This window comes from Epinephelus lanceolatus, chromosome 7 (genome assembly GCF_041903045.1).
Source record: "Epinephelus lanceolatus isolate andai-2023 chromosome 7, ASM4190304v1, whole genome shotgun sequence".
Classification (NCBI taxonomy): domain Eukaryota; kingdom Metazoa; phylum Chordata; class Actinopteri; order Perciformes; family Serranidae; genus Epinephelus; species Epinephelus lanceolatus.
Window position 1 is genome coordinate 8,911,391 of NC_135740.1, and position 20,188 is coordinate 8,931,578.

The 20,188-nt window shown below is 39.6% G+C and overlaps 1 protein-coding gene across 3 annotated transcripts in view; it reads right to left on the minus strand.

Moving 5' to 3' along the window:
• Positions 1-20,188, minus strand: part of gabra2b (gamma-aminobutyric acid type A receptor subunit alpha2b) — a 48,122-nt gene continuing 27,934 nt past the window's right edge. For all 3 annotated transcript variants that reach the window (XM_033633644.2, XM_033633643.2, XM_033633645.2), the window contains exons 8-10: positions 7,312-7,464; positions 5,639-5,841; positions 1-1,801 (exon numbers count right to left, since the gene is read on the minus strand). In XM_033633644.2, coding sequence (XP_033489535.2) covers positions 1,493-1,801; positions 5,639-5,841; positions 7,312-7,464 — 665 coding nt within the window. In that variant the 3' untranslated portion in view covers positions 1-1,492. The remainder of the gene's footprint in view (positions 1,802-5,638; positions 5,842-7,311; positions 7,465-20,188) is intronic.

Below are 20,188 nucleotides of genomic sequence, written 5' to 3' on the forward strand. Positions count from 1 at the left end.
TTTTGTAATTCTTTTTCTTGTTTCTTTCTCTACTTCTCAATGTACGTAAAATGTATTCGCATTAGTTTTTCAAAAAATATTTGACCCTTAATTGACCCTTCCTAAGTCCCGCCCTTTTTTCCACTCTGCGCTCCAACAACAGTTGAGCAAGCTGGGTACCCCGCAAAGCCGTGGTCAACTTTCCCATTTCCTGTTACTCTTCAATGTGCTATGTGTTAGTTAAAAATGTTGAAAAGAAAACCAAATCTGATGTGGTTGCAGAATCTGCACAATCTTCCTTACAATCAGTCTAGTTTACGAATAGCTACCACCATAGCTCTCCATAGCCAGCTGCAGTGGTCTCTCTACAGTAAAGAGAGACCAATGTTAGGTCAACGCCATGGTCCATATTCAGTAATAAATACATTGAGTACTTTACTGATCCCCAGAAGGGGAAGAAGGGACACATAACCGGCAGTGCAGGAGCAATGTTGGCTGATAGTCTTGTCATTCTCGGTCTTTACTTCTCCTTTTTTCAGTGAGACTAGAAGCCTCAGTTTTACCTTGTTTTGCTTTGTTTGTAAAAGTTAACATCATAAATATGTTATTCCATTGCATACTGTAGTCTTTGCTGTCAGCTTCTAGAAGCTGTATTGCCTGACTCCCAGAAAGCATCTAATAAACATTGCAGTACCTGGCTAAACAAAAAGGCTGTCACCATGTTTCTTTTTGTCAAGCTTGCCCAACCTAGCAACAGTAACTGCGGGGGGTGGGACTTAGGAATGGTGAATTCCAAATTATAGCAGTGCAGACTTGAAAGTGGCAGCAATAAACGGTAGGCTATTCCATGCACAAGAACACTAATGTTGCAGCTTTCTCTGTATTTTTGACCACCTTTTTGGCATGGTGTTTTTCAGTAACTTTGGAGGTCAGTGTTTGATTGCAGCCCCATACCTGCAGTCACAGATAATAAAACAACTTTTACACTGTAACAATATTATACAAGTGTGTTTTTGCATTGGCTTGGACAGAAAACAAAAAAGAGTCAGGCCACTCTTAGATGGCAAAAAAGTAGGAAATATGGTAAAATCAGTCCCTTTCACTCAAAACAAAAATATTTACTGTAATATCAAGAGAGTGGGCATTACCAGCAAAATTCAACACATTTAGAAGAAATCTTAAATAAAATGTATGTGTTCATGTGTTTACTCTTCATTTGATTTGTATGTACAGTGGCCACATACTGTAACTGGAAACATACTTTCAAGGAAATATGCACTCTAATTGAAGTAATCACACAATATGTCACCATGAAACCATGAATATAAATATACATACACATTTACAAAAGCCGGGCTTTTCAAAAGTGCTGCAGACGGTGTAGAAAACAGGCGGAGATAGAGGATCACACTGCAATCCAGGACTTCACTCTGCAAAGGTATGTGTACACAGTTGCTGGAGGTATTTGGTTCGTCTCTTAGTCCCCAGACCAGAACCCATTAAAAACTGGCCTCTAATTAGAGTGGACCATGTCTTTTATAATGGGTTCTCTGTTTAAGTAGGTGGCCCAGTAGACGAGGTTGAAGGTCCCAAAGAGAACTGGAAACAAAATCCTTGACATCCTGTCAATTTTGCTGACGCTGTTGAATGTCTTCTTGCTGTCCGGGGCTTTGCCATCTGCTTTGGGCTTGTTAGGATCCGAAGCTCCACCTTTGGCAATAGTTGGAAGTGTGCTGGAGTCCTTGGTGATGTTCGGTGCGTAATTGGCCACTGCTACAGCGTAGGCATTATTCTTCTTGACGACAGATGCCCTCTCTTTTTTCTGTTGAAAGAACACAAAAATTAGACATAAACACTCTAAGAGACAGAAGCAAGTCTGAAACCCGTCACTTGTCACCATCTCCGAGTTGATTTGAAACATGTAAATGAGGGAGGTGGCAATGGATATCTTGCAGGAATGGATCTGCACAAAGGCCAAATATGTCAACAATTTGACAAGCAGGCACCGTAACTGTCATAGTTTTGTGTAGTGAAGTGTTTGGGGCTACATTATCTGCTCAGATTCAACCAAATGCTTCAAAACTCATTGGACGATGCTTCACAGTGCAGTTGGACATTGACCTGAAGCATATTGCAAAAGCAACCAAAGACATTTTTAAGGCAAAGAAGTGGAATGTTCTGCAATGGCCAAGTCATATCATCTGACCTGAATCCAATTGAGCATGCGTTTCTCTTGCTGAAGCCAAAACTGAGGGCAAAACACCCAAAACACAAGCAGGAAGTGCAGACGGCTACAGTAAAGGGCTGGCAGAGCATCACCAGGGAAGAAGCCCAGCATCTGATGATGCCTATGTGTCCAACACTTCAGGCAGTCATTGACTGTAAAGGATTTGCAACCAAGTATTAAAACTGACTGTTTAATTGATGATTATGTTAGTTTGTCCAAATACTTATGAGCCCTTAAAGTTGGGGGACTGTGTGAAGAAATGGTTGTCATTCCTACACGGTTCATACTACATTTTTGAAAAAAGCCTTAAATGAAAGCTGAGAGTCTGCACTTTAAGCAGGTATTCATTGTTTCATTTAAAACCCATTGTGGTGGTGTACAGAGCCAAAATGACGACAACTGTATCAATGTCCAAATAATTATGGACCTGACTGCATTTGTATGAACTTTTCACAACGACACTGGTTCATTTAGGTTAGATATAACTATTCTCTTTGATTGGAGAAATACAAAGATTTCAAGTGTGGCCTCAGTTGCTGAAGGTCATCACAAAAAAAGATGATACGTGATTAATGATTATTCTTCATTGATACTTATAGAGGTATGGCTTTCACAAAATTTAAATTAGTTTTTCTTCGATCCAAGCAGAGTTGGACATTAGCACCAGCCACCAGCCAACTGCTGGTAATAAATACAAGTGGCTGCTTGATTTTCTTCACTCACGAGCAGTGACGTCGTTAGGCCTGGATGTCCGAGGCTTCAGCCCTGAAAGTTTTATGAACAGCCCTGGATCTAAATAGGTTGTATATTTATTTAAAAAATAAGAATAGGCCTAATAATATTAATTATTATGATGATAATATAATTAGACATCATCATTTATTAGCTAATTGTAACTTGCATCATTAATCTTAGTTTCCAAAATAACTAAAGCAGACAAAGCAATGGCAATATAATAAGTAGCTGACAGACTTTGGAATCCACCAGCCATTGTAGCAGGTGGACAAAAAAGTTCATTTCCAACCCTGGCTCCAAGCCGCTTATATTGCTTTAACTTAGCATTCAAAAGGAAATGTTGATTGCACAATGTAATGACTATGGAATAATGACACCATCTGCATTTAGATTGATTCCCTATAAAGCCTTGATTTCACTGAGCAATTCTGTCCGCCACTGTGTGCGATCTCCCGGGAAAATGATGGCTCAATTTAACAGCACAAAGGAAGTGCAACCATTGCGCAACCAAAACACAAGGAGGACAGTGCTTTCATTTTCCCCAGTAGCTGGTGGTATGAGTATCAGTGTAAGTTCTTTGGCCATTGTTGCCCCCCTGTCTGGCCTCAATGCCCTTCTGAAAATCGCATGCCCATCAGCCACTGTGGCCTCGGTGCCCCCTCTCTGCCTGTCTTCTTTTTTCCCTGCCCTGCCTCTCTGCCTCCTCCTGTCAAGTCCGCCCCAGCAATGAAATGTTAGCAGGCTACATGTACTTGATTGGTCAACAGTAACTCCTGTCACTCCTAGTGCCAGAGTGCACTCAGGGTTTCCACACATTTTCATGGACAAAATTTCAATTTTTTTCCATGACTTTTCAAGGACCTATGATACATTTTCCAGTACCATACACAGTGTATAACATTAACAGCTCTAAACACTATGCCTGTACACCAAGTGTAAATTACTGCATTGTGGAGCAGTCCAGGCACTGGAGGTCTGAGGTGGTCTGTGGATTCTGAGCAGTAGAGCTCCCACAGTAGGGGAGTGGCAGCTGAAAGCTTGGTTGGCCAATTGGATCAAACAAAGAAAGCTCTGCACCTTCGAACTATCACACTCTACTTTCAGACAAACCAGTTACAACAAACCAAAATGACCATGGGCGCTCTGAGTGACAGTAGAATGACCTAGGCTGGCCATACTACTTGCTCCATCTCAAAATGCAGTACAATCTTAAAATAGTAGTGGGGTACAGTTATGGAAACGTTAAGTCATACTGTGCATTATTTTTCATGCCCCACTTGCCTGGTGTTATTCAAATATTTGAGATCCAAACTATATTCAAACATAATTGCAGCAAGCTGGCATACATGGAGGGACAGACATAGGGAGAAAATGAAATGTACATGATGTGAACAAAATGTCGCCACACATTGACGCATATGAGCTAGCCTACAGAAAATACATTAGCTGTTATGTTACATGACATGGAAGGTAAACCATGTAAGAATAATGCAACAAGTAACTGAATTACACACAACAAAATTCCATGACTTTTCCAAAACTTTCAATGATTTTTACTATTTCCATGACTTCTCCACGCCTGGAAAAGTGTATTGTGAAATGTGCTTTGGATGTGGATGTGCATGCAATATTTTTCAAAATAAATGTACAATGTTGGTAAAATACCATGAATTTACATGTCGGTGAGGATTCTCAGTCATCCAGGTCATGGTAATCATGAAGGCTGTATCGTAGGGCGACTGGACTTGCTTGTGTTTCTTGAAGACGTTTTGCCTCTCTAGAAGCCTCTTGGATGAGAGGCTGAATGTCTTCAAGAAACTCAATTTCCCTGTGCCTCAAAAGCAGGCGGTTAGGTTGTGAAATAAACATCATGGTTTGGCTCTACAGTCATATGGGAAGCAAACACCGGGCTCCTGGGTGAAAGTCTGGTGTTTGTTGCACCCATCCACAACCATTCCCTCCCACCCTATAAGGACTTTCCAGCTCCTTGAATTCCATCGTTGTCCAGCAGCATTTCAAACTGACCCCTTCTGATGGCGTTACAAACTGATGCCACTCACTGTGAAAGAATATTTCATCAGTGTCTGACTTGGAAATCACTGACCAAGCAGTGGTATTTGACAACTTTGGAATGGTTGTAAAAAAAAATTATGTTTTTATTTCTCTAGAAGAAGAAGTGAAATCAAAATGGTGTTTTCCAACTTATGGCCTTGAAGGCATGTGGCCTTTTGTGCCCCCAAAAAACTGCCCTGCTGCAGGCCAAATGTGGGCCTGGTTGCTAGGCTCAGAGTAAAACAGAGAGCGGTCTGGTTGTCTTTACAACAGCAACACCAACAATAATACCACTTGGAAACGCATGTGGATAAATGTTTAGATCTTTGTTTTCTGCTTGGTTTCAACATTTGCATATATGCATGTCTTGTCTATATCAAGTCATTTAATTTTTATTCTTCATTGATATCTTAACCAGACTTTGTCATTTGTCAGCTAATTAGCTGTAACAAACAGTCACAACACGTTAGCTCCCCTTGTGGAGGCTTAACACAGCCATTGATGCTGCCTCCCTCTGCCTCTGACAAATGTTTTCGAAGCTCCAATCTTCTGTGTGTGCAATGACTTCTTCAACATACAGTTACACTGCTAATGAATTCTCTTTGAAAATGGAGCCTGTCAAAAAAACACTCTTCTCCTCATTACCTTGTCAGTCACAACACTCTTTCCATCCCAAGCCCAGCCACGCTTTGTGAAGTAATTGACGGTGGCAAACTCAATCAAAGCGGAGAAGACAAAAGCGTAGCAGACAGCAATGAACCAGTCCATGGCAGTGGCGTAGGCAACCTTGGGAAGGGAGTTCCTCGCACTGATACTCAGTGTTGTCATAGTGAGAACAGTGGTTACACCTGGAAATACACAAAAAGAAAATTTCTTTTGATGGTCTGTTTCTTTGAAGAATTGTTTTATATAACACACACATATATATAACACTGTAACTACTGTTTTACCCTTTTCAGAGTAAGTATTAGTCACTACTGTCCTCTGTACCTTTACAGTATAAGGTCACTATTACCCTACTCTTCCCTCAAAACCACTGACCTTCAGTAATGCTTTAACTGCTCAGCAGGTTTGCTATCTTTGGCCAAAGGACACAGTTTATTCTCGACTTCTGTATCTTGTTTCTCTTTCTTTGAGCCAACCAGTCTTAGGTCACTGTTATTAGTTCCACTTGGCTTACAAACACCAACAGTAGCCTGTCCAACTGTATTGAAAAAAACACTGAAGCCTCTCAGCAATGTCTCCTCTTTGCTCTTTATCCTGTTTTCTCCTGTTCCCACCATTTGTCAGCAACTTTCAATCATTTTCTGTATTCAGTCCCTGGTGCTGACAAAGGTGGTTTTGACAAAACTAGAGAGAAAGCCTTATGCCATCATGTGCGTAAGATCCAGAATTGACAAAGCTTAATCACAATAATGCCAGGTTGGACCGCAGCAGCAGGGCAAAAGTCTGTGACTGAGTGAATGTTGGCGCTTCCTGTTTCAAATTAAAAGCTCTAGTGTTTATGCACGATCCAGCCTTAAACTCGGTTTGACTTTTTTTTTTAGATTCTTTATGAATCACTGGGAGAGCATTTTGAGTTTTTTGAAAATCCAATATTACTCCACTATAAAGCATCTTGTTTTGGGCTGTACCTGACTCAGACTTATATCAGTGGAATCAGATTTGGTTATTATGAACGAATATTTGACTATCCGTTCCTTGTTTTTTCCAGAAAGAGTTTGAATGTGGTTTGGTGGGAGTTTTAGGCTGACAGTGATATTCATATGCTGTGGTAAACAAGTTAGCCCACCAAGCTACTGTAGGCTAACTACACTAGCCATGAATCAGAAATGTGCAACATTTTTTGCAGACACTAGATATAAAACCAAAGCCAGAGACTACATAATAAGTTGCTGTGGGCTGTAAATTCACCACCTCTAAGCAGAAGGCAGAGAATAATGTCATCCCAGAGCCTGACCAGGCAAAGCCTCTTCTCCTCAGGACAGCTCTCCATCTGTTCTGGAGAACAGAGTGAAAGTGAGGAGCGCTCACTCTGCAGCTAAATCTGTTAAACCAAACCATCACCAGAGGCTTGCTCCACATGAAGAATGTTGGCCGACCAGGGAGTCTCCAACTGATTCAAATCTTTGGCTTTACGGGGGCAGCTCTAATCTTGTTACAAAGTAACTTAAATACATACTTCAAATACAAGTAGGCTAACAGAAATATCAGCCGAATTATTGGCTACCAGCTTTTTTTTTAACCTTTAATAATCAATCATTCTCTAGTATCTTTGTTTGAAAATGATATGGTCACTGACAAAAGCAGACACTTACCAAACACAGTCCTGGCCGGCACTGATTCTCTGTTCAACCAGAATGACACTTGGGAAAGAATGACTGTCATGATGCATGGGAGGTACGTCTGGATGACAAAGTAGCCAATCTTCCTCTTCAGATGGAAATGAGCTGTCATCACCGTGTATTCACCTGTGGAGACAAGAATCAGAGTCCCTTTAAAGCACCTCCACTGCAGCTACATTTACTTTCATTTATAATATAATATTTGAGTACTTTTAATTAACCAATGAATTAAATTACTGCACTCATATACACAGCAATCTCTGCTTGTGTAGGTATCAGATGACTGAAATTCATTTTGCTTGCAATCGACACCGAGGTTACTGATGTTCATTGAGATTTTTTAATAATTGTGCGTTCCACAAGAAGCCTTCTTTTGGCCACACTTTTACATTAACACTGGTTTGTAACCTGTTCATAACACCTGAGGTGGAGGTTATCAGACCTTGTTACAGCAAATCTGCTTTTATCTTTCAAAGCTAAAAGGTCATGGCATTGGTTTAATTTGACTGGAAATATAACATTATCATGAAAATACTGTATTATGGTCCTATACTAGAGTACTAAATTAAAAAGAATAGATACAGAAAACAAAGTATTTGCTACCATGCTGAAGAGTTGCTGTGTGGCGTTCTGCACCTCAAATAAACATAAAATACAGAGTTAAAGGGTAATTTTTAACCTTGACCCCATTTTCTCATGTTTTTGTTTCTAAGTGACTAATAGGAACAACATTTTTTGAAATTGGTCCAGTATTAAGCAAGAGCAGTGGCCAGGATGCAATTTAAGCACTCAGGGCATGTTTGTACCATCACTTTACATCCATTAATAATGCTTGTTTTGCAATTGACAGGCTCAAATATTTATTTTAAATGTCCAACAAGATAATGATAATGATCCCTACAGAGACAGACCTTCTTTTTTAAGAGTAAGATCGTTTTTGTTCAACCAGAAACAGACCCAGAATTGCAATTGTCAAACCCACCAGACTCCGTTTAAATAAACAGTGATTTTATCACTGTGAAACAGACTTCAACATCAATGGAAACAAAATAAAACTCACAGAAACCATCTTAATTCATCTTTCCATTGTTGTACTAACACAATACTACAGTACTAACTCTAGTTTTGTTGAAATAAACCCCTAATTCACTCACTGAGATGTAAAAATATTCTGGCTCTATACACACTAAAGTAAGTGTTTATTTAAATGGAGTCTGGTGAGTTTGGTAATGGCTGTTTCTGGTTAAACAAAAAAGATCTCATGCTTTATCCAAACAACGTTAGACTTTTTTAGCACTGGTAAAAAAAAAAAGTTGACCTGTAGTTCATGAGGTTGCAAATCCCTGAGCGATAACATTATAGCACACTGTCAAAAATTAAGGATGCTGGCTTCAAGTACTATTAGCACAGCTAAAGGCTTGTCTCAAAACATGCATGGAATTCAAACAAGCTAATCTATTACATCATAGCATTAATCGCTGTAGGGTACTTATACTAGAGTAAGTTTGATTAAACATATCTATAGTGAATGTAAGAGTATTTCTTATGTAAGTTTGTATGTGAACATTTACAGGCCCCACCGCCGACATCCACCCTCACCATATACCCTGACTATGACTAGTAGACACCCACTGTATTTATGCACAAACATTACTTTTCCTTGGACAAGAAATTAAGCTACACACACACACACACACACACACACACACACACACACACACATATTTACTGCTCCACTGCTGTAACAAATTGTATTTCATGAGAAGAAGAGTAAAAAAACACTTTGTTAATCTAGTATTCATAAACTTAATGAGATGTTGCAAAGTGCTTATCAACCTCACTGTTGTTAAATTAACCTGAACCACACTGATTTGTTAAAATTAAAACCGAAATTATTGTACACATAATTCAGGATCCCTGTCATTTAAAACTGATCCATTGCAATAAATAAGAAATTAAAGGTAACTCCCTCTTCACAGTCAGGAAAAAAAAGTTGGCTATCAGTGATAGCTGAGTGCATGAGTAAAGTGTTGGAAATTGACATATTAAACAACACAAGTGCAACCCCACACCTCTCTCTGTGCTTCACACTGTGTGCAGAACATTATATTTTTATGTGAAGCTTGCAGAGAATGCAGCTTTAAGATGCCAAAGCAGTCTTAGACATAGATTATACAGCCTACTTTAGCTGTTAACAGTTCATATTTGATCAAATAATCCATACATACATAGAAAAGTAGGCAGTATGATTTCCTCTCCGCCAAGCAAAGCCTAATAGCTGACAAGGCCATGAAACAGTGCCAATGCTGCAGTAGCAGGCAGACCTTCCAAAAAGAAGATATCTCAAAGAGAAGCCAAGATTAGACATGAGAAGAAAAAGATGTGTTACCCATGGCAACAGAACAGAGAAACATAGCTCATTTGCTGCTATGAAGGCCTTGATACACACTGCCACTTGGCAAGAGGAAAGTCCTTTTCAGCAGTGGGAAGGGGGGAGGGGGTGTCAATTCCAAGGACTAATCCCAAAAGATTTTTTATTCCCTCTTTTTTTTTTATAGCTCTGTAGTTGTATCGCCTGCGTTTCCAGCAGTTATGGGAGGACTAATTCTCTCTCTTTCACCATACACACAAACACACACATTAAACCAGGCACTGGAATTTAGTGGAATTGAGTGCACTCTCAGTACCCTATGGAGCTCCATATCTTCCGTAATTTAATTTGCATGCCAGCCCCGATGCCTGTGTTGTGGATGGGGGAGAAGGAGGAGGAGGAGGAGGAGGATGTACAAGCAAGGAATGTGGCTGAATTTTCTCCAGAGATGCCTGTGATCGCTTCACTCAGAGGGAAGACTGTAATTATAGCATGGAGATGATAATCGCGTCATGTTTCCTACAGATGTGGAAAACATGGCTCCTGCTGACACCACGGGAATATCTCGCTCACTAAGGACACAATGCACAGTGGCAACTGTCCGACAGAGGGCACTTGACTCTCACACTGTGGAACATAAGCTTTGCAAATGGAGACTTCATGGAAATTTATCACAGAGATACCTCGAAATGTTTTAAGAGGCCTTTAAAAACTGAACTGCTATCTATATAATATAAATAACAGTGAACTAAATGGCGAGGGTTAACTTGTAAATACAGGCCTTCTTGCAAAGGCTAGATTAAAGGTGCACTACAAGCAATTTAGTATGGCACTTCCATAAAGTTGGAGACTCACAAGATACAGATCTTTTTTTTAACATGGTCAAAATCATCACAGCAGAGGCCAAGATATCCTGACTTTTAATCACAAGTATGGGTCAAGCCACTAGATCACTTCCCATAATGCAGCTCACTCACGTCTTACCTCGGACCCACCATGGTTGGTAAAAACAATGTTTTGAAACTCTCTTCCCCCATTCTCTAACTTTCTGTTACAAATGATTACTTTAATGACATTGTCAGGCTCATTTCTCAATATTTTTTTGTTTTTTAAAAGATGAAGTGCCCCTTTTACAGCCCAAAAGTTAAAGCTGCATTGATGAATTTCTGGCCACTAGAGGGCAAAATCTTAAAAACAAGCTGACAGATTTGCAGCCACCATCACATACAGGAGCAGTGTTGGGTAAGGGTTACTTTAAAAGTAATCAAAGTACGTTACTGTGTTACTTTCTAAAAAAAGTAACCAGTTACTTTACTGCGTTACTCCCTGAGTAAAGTAACTCAAGCAAGTACTTTTGAGTATTCTACATTTCCTATTGGGCAATGGACCACAGGGCGCTAAGCCTACATTTTTTGTCTCCAAAATTAAAGTTATGGACCACTTGCCCTTCACTGAGATCCAATTCTCTCATCACAGCCGTCACTCTGACCAGTAGAAACACAGAATGATCTGTTGCCTAGACAACTGTATGACAACAACACCCCAGCGTTTTTAATATTTCCTCTGGGGATGTTACCACACAGTAAAAGGGGGAAATGATGGTGTGAAACAGCAGAGGCACTTTGTCAACCCGCTGAGTTAACGTTACTGTCATTAGCATCAAGCTAGCAAACAATGTTACATCCTCACGGTCGCACATAAAGTAATAACATTAACAAATAGCGGCGGGGCTTTTACTCACCACAACTGCAGAGGCTCCCAGCTTCATTTGAAACAAACTACATTATAGATGGTCCGTTATTTATTAATCCCTCTGTGTGTTTATATATTTACTTTTTATCCGCTCCGTTGTCTTTGTAAAGTTAACATATCGCACCATCATTTCAAACTCAACACTTGTTTCAAATTAAAAGCCCCTTATAACCTCGGCTGAGAGAATCGCTCCATTTTCTAAATAGGCTTTTATTCTGAAACATTTGTCAGCACTTCCTGTGGAAGATACAGTAGCTTGACAGTTTACATATGGCACTTCAAATGTAGCTCCTGCCATCTGCTGACGCTTTTAGGTGACTACAACAACATGTCGGCTGGCACATGAACAGACACAGTGACTCAAATAATAGTGAAAGTAATAAAAATAGGACAAGAATAACCCGATGACATCACACACGCCGTGAAAGACGACCGGGATAATTGGTGAGTACCAGCGTGTAGCGTGTACCAGGCATAATGCAAGTCCTGAGTCTGAAATATGTCTGTCAGCGAGTCCTCCTCCACCTATTTAGACTCCACCATAGACAACGGCAGCATTTCTCTGACCACGTAGGGAGCCACAAGCTCAGTGGCTTCTTTCAGACTGATAGGTTTAACATTATCTCTGTTATTAGAACCAAACGACAGCCGTTGCTGTTTCGGAGCTGAAGGACCAGCGTTCTAAAAGTAACGGAAGTAACTGATGTCTTGTTTGAAAATGTACTTAAGTATTTGATTACTCAAACAGCAAACTAACGCGTTAGGTTGCTCGTTACTGCAAAAAGTAATCAAAGTACTCTAACGCGTTATACCCAACTCTGGAGTGGGCTTATTAAGGTGTAAAGTCAGACACTTTTATCAGATGCACAGCAACACTGCCATCCCAAAGTCATTAGAGCTGCAGGTAATCATTTTGTGTCACTTTGGTATTATGAGTGACTCTTTTCACATCACACAGTCATTTATATTTAATTTTAATATATCAAAATATTGGGTAATGCAGGCTGATTTAATTGGTAAGGTAGAACTTAATGGGACACTCTAACACTAATTTCTTTTGAAACAGCTATAATCTATATTTTATATTAACAATAGATAACTGGTCATTCGTATTTGAAAGCGGTCACTAGTAGTAATAAACCTATATGAATTATCGAACAACTTTAGAGTTCCCCTCAGATCTAGCGAGATTTTCAGCATCTTTCAACATGTCGTTTTGGTTTTCTACCTTAACTTTTACCGTTTTAGTTCCCTCTTTGGTTTTTGTCCACAGCAGGCAGCTGTTTTCAGCAACAAGGAAAAAAAAAGAGGTCTGAGGTCCCTGACATACAGGCTCTGTGGACAGCTTTTCGGCCAATTCAGCATGTTGAATTGGTGCCAGAGCCCGCCAGAAGTGAGGAAAGCAAAAAAATTAATTAAGTCAAGAGGGCGTCAGACTGAAACAAACTTATTATTTTAGGTACAATTATTTTTATTTAATTATTTAGTTATTTTATTTTATTTTATTTATTTAAATTTTTATTTATTTTAATTTATTTTTTATTGAGCTCTTTAGCAGAAATGGTTTGTAATTGTTTGAGTTATTGATCACTAGCACACTGTGAATATTATTTGTTCTTTCTACACTGGGTTGTTAATGTATTGAGTGGCTAACTCACATCTTGAATCTGTCCTGTCAGTCTGCTGGTTTCCTTTTTTTGAATGACAAATACAGACTACCGCCACCTGCTGGTATGGAGAGATATTTGCTCTTACCCAGGTGCAGAATGTTCGTGCTGGCTGGCCATTGGCGGTAGTCTTTGCAGTGTGTTCAAGTGCAACTTTTTGGCCAAGGCACAGACAACATTTAGCGGCCTAACAGTCTGCCTTCATTGCCTCTAGTTCCTTGATGTAGGTTTAATGTGTGTCTGGGCCCGTTAAACGCTACCTGCCCATCACCTGCTGCCCCAACATGGACAAAAAAAAATCATCAGTTGCTGCATATTAAAAAAATATATATGCTCAGTTCTTAGAGTACATTTATATTAAAGCCCCTATGACATTACTGGAACATCATACATTATACACTGTGTATGATGTTAAACATTCAGTTCAGTTCACTCATGAATTTCTATGTATAATTAATGCAGTAACACGAAACACTGTTTTTAACAGCAAACAAAACAAGTGTTTTTCATGAACACTGAAACAGTGAGTGCTTTAAAGTAACAAGTCGAACATGACTGTGCAACACATAGATGTATGGCTGAATAGCAAGACTTTTGTAACAGTGTGTTGATGTGTTCACAGGCTTATGCAAGATGTCCGTCCCTGCGAAGCCTGAGAGCACATTCGTTCGTGCCAAATGACCTAGTTTGCAAGTACGCTACACCAAACACTGACACACTAGTAATGAATGATTAATTTAAAGTCAGCCAATCAGATAATGTGGAGTGACTAGTTAAACAGGAGAAACAGGCACTGGCAGGCATTCTGCCTTCTACCGAGGCATCATACACCACTTAACCTAGATAGGAGCATTTAGTGCATGAAAGGATATTCTTACTCAATGAAAGTGAAGCAGGGATTCCCTTGAAAGTGGAATGCAGTCACTGGGGAAATACTCTATACTGGTAATTGATACCTATAGGGAACAGTGGTGGAGCACCTGATGTAGGGACACAGTTATGAAGTCTGTGGTAGAAGCATTTTCTGCAAGTATTAGTAAAAATTGGTAAACCTCTTGAATAAATCTAATATCAGGATAAATATCCCAATAATGCTACAGGGATATCTCACGCCTTGATTCTGATCTAAGAAAGCACGTCTAGCTTTTGACATGATTCCGAAGCTTTCACCCACACCGCCCTGAAATCCCTACTTCAGCATTAAAAAAGGTTCCCACAATGAAAATTGGAGCAGCTTGTGAGAAAGAGGACTCACTGTGCATGCTCAGGCACAAAAAGACGTCTAACTCCTCAGCCATGCTTTGCACACCGCCCACTCCTCCCTCGACTTTACAGCTCAAGTCTGGAGGCGCTAACCCCAAGGTCAGTATCCTCCACCAGGAACAAACTTCTCAAACTCTTTCACCATCATCACATGTAACTCATTCTTTACGTTCTCCTGAATCATGATACGCGTTATTCACATTTCCACCACAGACCCGACTCCCTTCACTCTTCTTAAAGGTCCATACCAGTGGTTTCGATGTTAACCTAACCATAACCACCATAACTTGTTTGCTACAAAAAATACATCCTTTGCATAGATGCTGGCCATTTTCCAAAACAGATTTTAAATTTCTGCATGCTGATTTTCATACATAAAATTAGTTGCAATAAAGTAGAAAAAACACATTCAGCAATCTAATAAAGATGGTTTCATTTGAAAGATGGTTTGCAGTGATGTCACGCATACACCATTTAGACACAATGGACAAAAAATGCAAAATACCCTGGTCTCCCAGTAATTATAGCACACCTACACATTTCTCACCAGTATTATGATCACTGCTGTCATCGTCCTGCAAGAACTGTATTTCAAAAGCTTCTTCCATCATGTTTTCCTCAACTAAGTAGTAATGCTAAAATTAGATCTGTTCTGTCACTCAGTGAAATAGAGGATTGTACAGATCGTCTCATCACCTTCACCCACCCATCAACACCTTTTTTTTACTTGACTTAAATGGTGGCATTGTTCCAAGCTGTGTAAGATGCTGCAGCAAGGACTTTTACCAATAATGTTTTTATTTTTTGGGTATGATTACTCAGGCCTCCTTAGCCTGGCTGGCTACCAATCAGTTTTGGAAATTATTTCTTGATTCAACTGGTCTAAAGGCTTAGCAAGGTCTTGCTCCTTGCTACAACCCAGACCTTTTTATCCATTAAAAGGCCATGTCAGACATGTTGGTTAAGGTTCACAGTCATCCAGGTCATGGTAATCTTAAGTGCTGTATTGTAGGCAACTGGATTTGCTTGAGTTTCTTGAATATGTTTCACATCTCATCCACAAGGCCTCTTCAGTTCTGAAGAGGCCTTGTGGATGAGAGGTGAAACGTCTTCAACAAATTCTTTAGAACTGAAGAAGCCTCTTGGATGAGAGGTGAAACATCTTTGAGAAACTGAAGCAAGTCAAGTTGCCTATGATACTGTTGGAGATATCGGCTGTAGAGATGTCTGCCTCCTCTCCAATATAATGGAACTAGATGGCACTCAGCTTGTGGTGCTGAAAGCGCCAAAAATACATTTGAAAAACTTAACAGCAATGTCTTTTTCTAGAAATCAAGACACTCAAGATTATCCACAAACCTTGTTGTGAGGGGTTTCTATAGGAACTATTTTCTTTCTACTGAATTACACCCACAAACCGTATTACTGTGCAGAAAGCAGCTTGAATCTACCGTTAGCTCACCCAGTACCACGGAGCTAACTAATGTTTCAGCTTAGGCGAGGAGAACGGAATGTTTACATCTCGCGCTGTCACAAAGACAAGCCTTTTGTCCTTTTGCCTTTTGTGAACTGTCCCTTTAAGTACTTTCTGACAGGTTTATGTTACCATGGCAACATGCACTGTGATACACTGTGTGTAAAGATAAATTGTCTGTTGAATTTAGCAAATATATCAGGTGTATTTTAAGGTCCTTCTGGTTCACTCACAAGTCTTCAGTTGTTCTTACTCCTTACACTCACATCATTATTATTATGATTATTATTATCCACTTTATAATGACGTAACATTTATTTTGCTGTGACCTCAGCGATGAAGCATTACATAGATTAACTACTCTCAACATGACATAGTCAGGCGTCATCCTCTGTTGTGTCAACTGACAGTTAACCAACCACAACCGCAGCAATCACATCTCGCTGCACTGCTCTGGCGGCCTATTTAAAGACCCTCACATTCACATTCACTCTGCATGCTGACGTGTGCTTGCTGCTGTTACTGCTGCTCCACTCCACCCAGTCTCCACCTGCTTTGGTTCTGCTCTGTTTGTGCGCACCCTGGAGGGTGTTTATTTCTAAGTTAATAACCACTGGGGGATTATTTGCAATGGTCCCTGCATGTTATTTATCACTGTGCTAAGTATTTCATTCTGCTACAATGTATTGCCACAGCAGGGAGCCTTACTTAGAGGAGAACCATGTTGTAGAGTCATTTCCATTTTTATTTGCTGTGTGACATGATGGTTGCTGACAGAATTAAGCTAAAAACATGAGACATGAACACAAGGTAGATGACAAATTTATTCTCCAAAGCAGTAAAAATCTAATCTAATCATGTCTAAGAATATTAGACATGTCTTTTTTAAATGCTCTAGAGACACCTCAAAGGCTCTTAACATATATCTTTAATCTAGGCTTGTTTTCCGATCTCTTTAATAATCACTATTTCCTTTTCTTTACATACAGAAAACCAGAACACATCACTCTGCAGCCTGGCCTCGTTCTCTCTCCAGTGGCTCCCTGTAAATGCATGAATTTATTTCTAACTCACAATGTATTACACAGCCTTCACCAGTGATTTGCTTCCTGTCATCATATAATCTCCAGCCACTGGGTGTCACATTCCTTGTCACTCCCAGCATGTAAAGAAAACAGCTGCCAACCATCTCTCAGCGCTCAAGAGGAAGCCTCACTGACTCAAGTCTAGACTCAATGCCCATTTATTCACCACGACTTCCATTCAATTCCTGATCTCATCTTTCAAGCTAGTCCTCCTCACTGTCTGCTGTCTACTCCCTGGACAGTGATGGCGTCCCTCTCATCTTCACACACACAGACGTGCATATAGACTCATGTGTGCACACTGAAGTTCTGGCCCTGTTTCTTGGCATCTGTGTTAGTGTGTTTGCATGAAATGTGTTAGATCTATTTTTAGCCATCATTATCTCTTTCTGTCATACTATAGGCTGCTTTTCTCTGTATATGTGCTCTTTGTCTTCACTTTGTGAACAATATGCTTTTTGAAAGTGTTTTATAAATAAATTAAACGTGACAACTTACTATCTTGGATAGTGCATATTTCCATTTCTGTACAGGGCTTTGACAGACCTAGCAAAGCTTCAAGACAACATGCTTGTGGATTTGGTTACTGCGTGTGCATTTAAAACTAGCCTAAACATCTTTTTTTCACACAACCTCTAAGAATAACTGTAACAAGGAGACTTAAGAGAGGAAGTACTGTTTGCTAAGCCCTTTCCCTTTGTGACTGTTGCTATGCCTGTCATGCTTGGACAAATGCAATATTCACTGATAATGGGGGCAGGTAATTTTATCAGTTGTAGCCACCTGGCATTAGCAGGTTAGCTCCAAGAGCTGGTTGGGTCAAAAGGCCTTATAAATGCTCTTGATGGCTTCATGCATGATATTATGCCAGACAAAAAACTCTGCATCCTCACCCAAGGGCATGGAGACATGGAAATAACAAACATCATTATTATTGTTTTGCAGTGTAGGGCTAATTAGTTTGACATAACTCTGTCTAAGGACCTACACTTCACCATAAAATATGTTGATTAAAATCCTTCAGATATCTATTATTTGTATCATTGTATGACTCCAATTCCAATTTAAACATAAAATACATGTTCTCATTAGAAATTCAAATGTGTTAGCTCAATACAACCCTTCAGTCCTCCACTCAGTCCTGAGACTTTCAAAGTTGGAAGAGTTTTGTTGACAGAACTGAGAAAAATCCAATCTTCTTCCATTTAGAAACCTTATAAAAAAAAATAAAAAAAAATAAAAAATGGCCTGAGATATTACTACATATTTTGAATAGCTAAATGTGTATTTTTAGATACAGGACTGAGAAAAGATAAGAGTTCAATTTAAGTTACAACATGCCAAATTGAATGGCCCTTATCTGCTCATCTACTCGGACCATGGACATATAAAGAGAACTGGATACAGTGTTGAAGGCAGGGCCCTGTTATTCTTATGGAAGTTGCTCAGTGGTGCATAAGGCATGAAGTTCGAAATCAGTGCTTAAAATTACCTCGATCTTTGGGCACATGGAGGATATATATGAGAAACTTTCACCAGATGAAAGGCTTATTTCCAGTTTAACTTCAGTAGGGATAAAATGGTTTAATCGTGTGGCTCATCTAGGCTTTAGAAATGTTACTGGACTGAATGGATTGTCTCCTTCCCAATGTAAGTCTATGGCATTGTGTTATCCATTTTATTAAAGAGGATGACACAAACAGCAAGCACGAATTGTTTTATTTGCGCCTGAAATATTTGAATTACATGTAAAGTCAATGTATAGATGCGATAAGTTGCTAATCCCCACTGGATGGTGCAATGGACACGATATGAATGACACAAAATATGCAAAAAAAAGTAGCACAATTTCGTGTCATACACTCATTTGCGAGACTTGAAAAGTCTGAAATTCAGTAACCAATTTGTGCAGCAACAGCCAATGAGCACTGAGATCCTCCGGAGACGTATGTTGCCAAGGACATACCCACAGAAGTTCATTCATCGATTCAGCAATTTCACATATGTATAATGAGAGTTCATTCACGCATATGAAGTGAGTCAACACAAAATATTAGAGAGAGTTCAAAAATTGAATGATTCTGCAAACCACAGATATATCACATTTGTATGTTTCTTATGTATCAGTGTTTCTGAAGTAGTATATGAGCTGACTTTATCATTGGAAGTTGGAAGGGATGGTGGATAGTGACACTATAGGCGAGGCAGCTGCCAAGCTGCAGACACTGTAGGCCACTGTTTGAGAACAACATACAACGAAATTGGCTGGTTTTAGCATTTTAGCCACCAAGCTTGGGTGCTTTTTAGTGACCCGTTACTGTTTTTATAGCGGGGGACAGTGCCATGAAAAGTAGTTGTTTTTTTACCAAAATATCCTTGCATTTACTGCAGGTAAAATACCACAAAAACAGGCATTTTATGCCAAAACACAATCCTTTCCGAACCATAACCAAATGCTTTTTGTGCCTAAACCAAACCACGTTAACCATTGCATTGTTGAAACACAAAGAAATATAAAGTTTCAAAGTATCCACCACATAAATATAATGTATCCATGGTTTGCAGGAACATACAATGCCAACATTCAGCTTTTTCTGGCGACTGAGTTGGCTGCAGCATGTTATAAAATCCAAAGCTGATCAGGTCTGCTGTGCCAACTGTAGTTCAGTTACAGTGATATAACTAGACAATCGCTGTTTGGGGGACTTATATGAAATATTTTAAAGTCTTCAGAAGGCTTTACCAGCTTTTAAACTTACCTCTTGCATTTTTCTTCATGTTTTAAAACTCTAGACTTAATTATCCTGTCTACTAATGGGTTTGTCACTGCTGGATTCACTTGCCAATGTCTCCTGCAGGTTCATTTGAGTGAAATGCCACATTTTCAATGCACACCGACTTATTCACATTCTGGGCCTAGAACATAGATTTCCTTTGTCATTTCACGCATCACTGCACTTTTGTGAGACATTCCTGTGTCTTTGGGCACCAACATAAGACACTTAAATCACTGAAGAACACAGCAGCTATTCTTTTCTCCTGGAGCTCCTCTGTTAGTGTCTCTGACAGCTACAACAGACAGGTGCACTCCCTTATGTGAAGCACTGCATCTGTCATCTATTTTTTATTTTTCATTATCCATTTAAAATCCATTCAAACACTGCACTGCATTCTAATGTCTCCACACCTTTAACCTCTAAAGGGTGGGGTGTGGTGTTGGGGTTATAAGGTGGAAAGG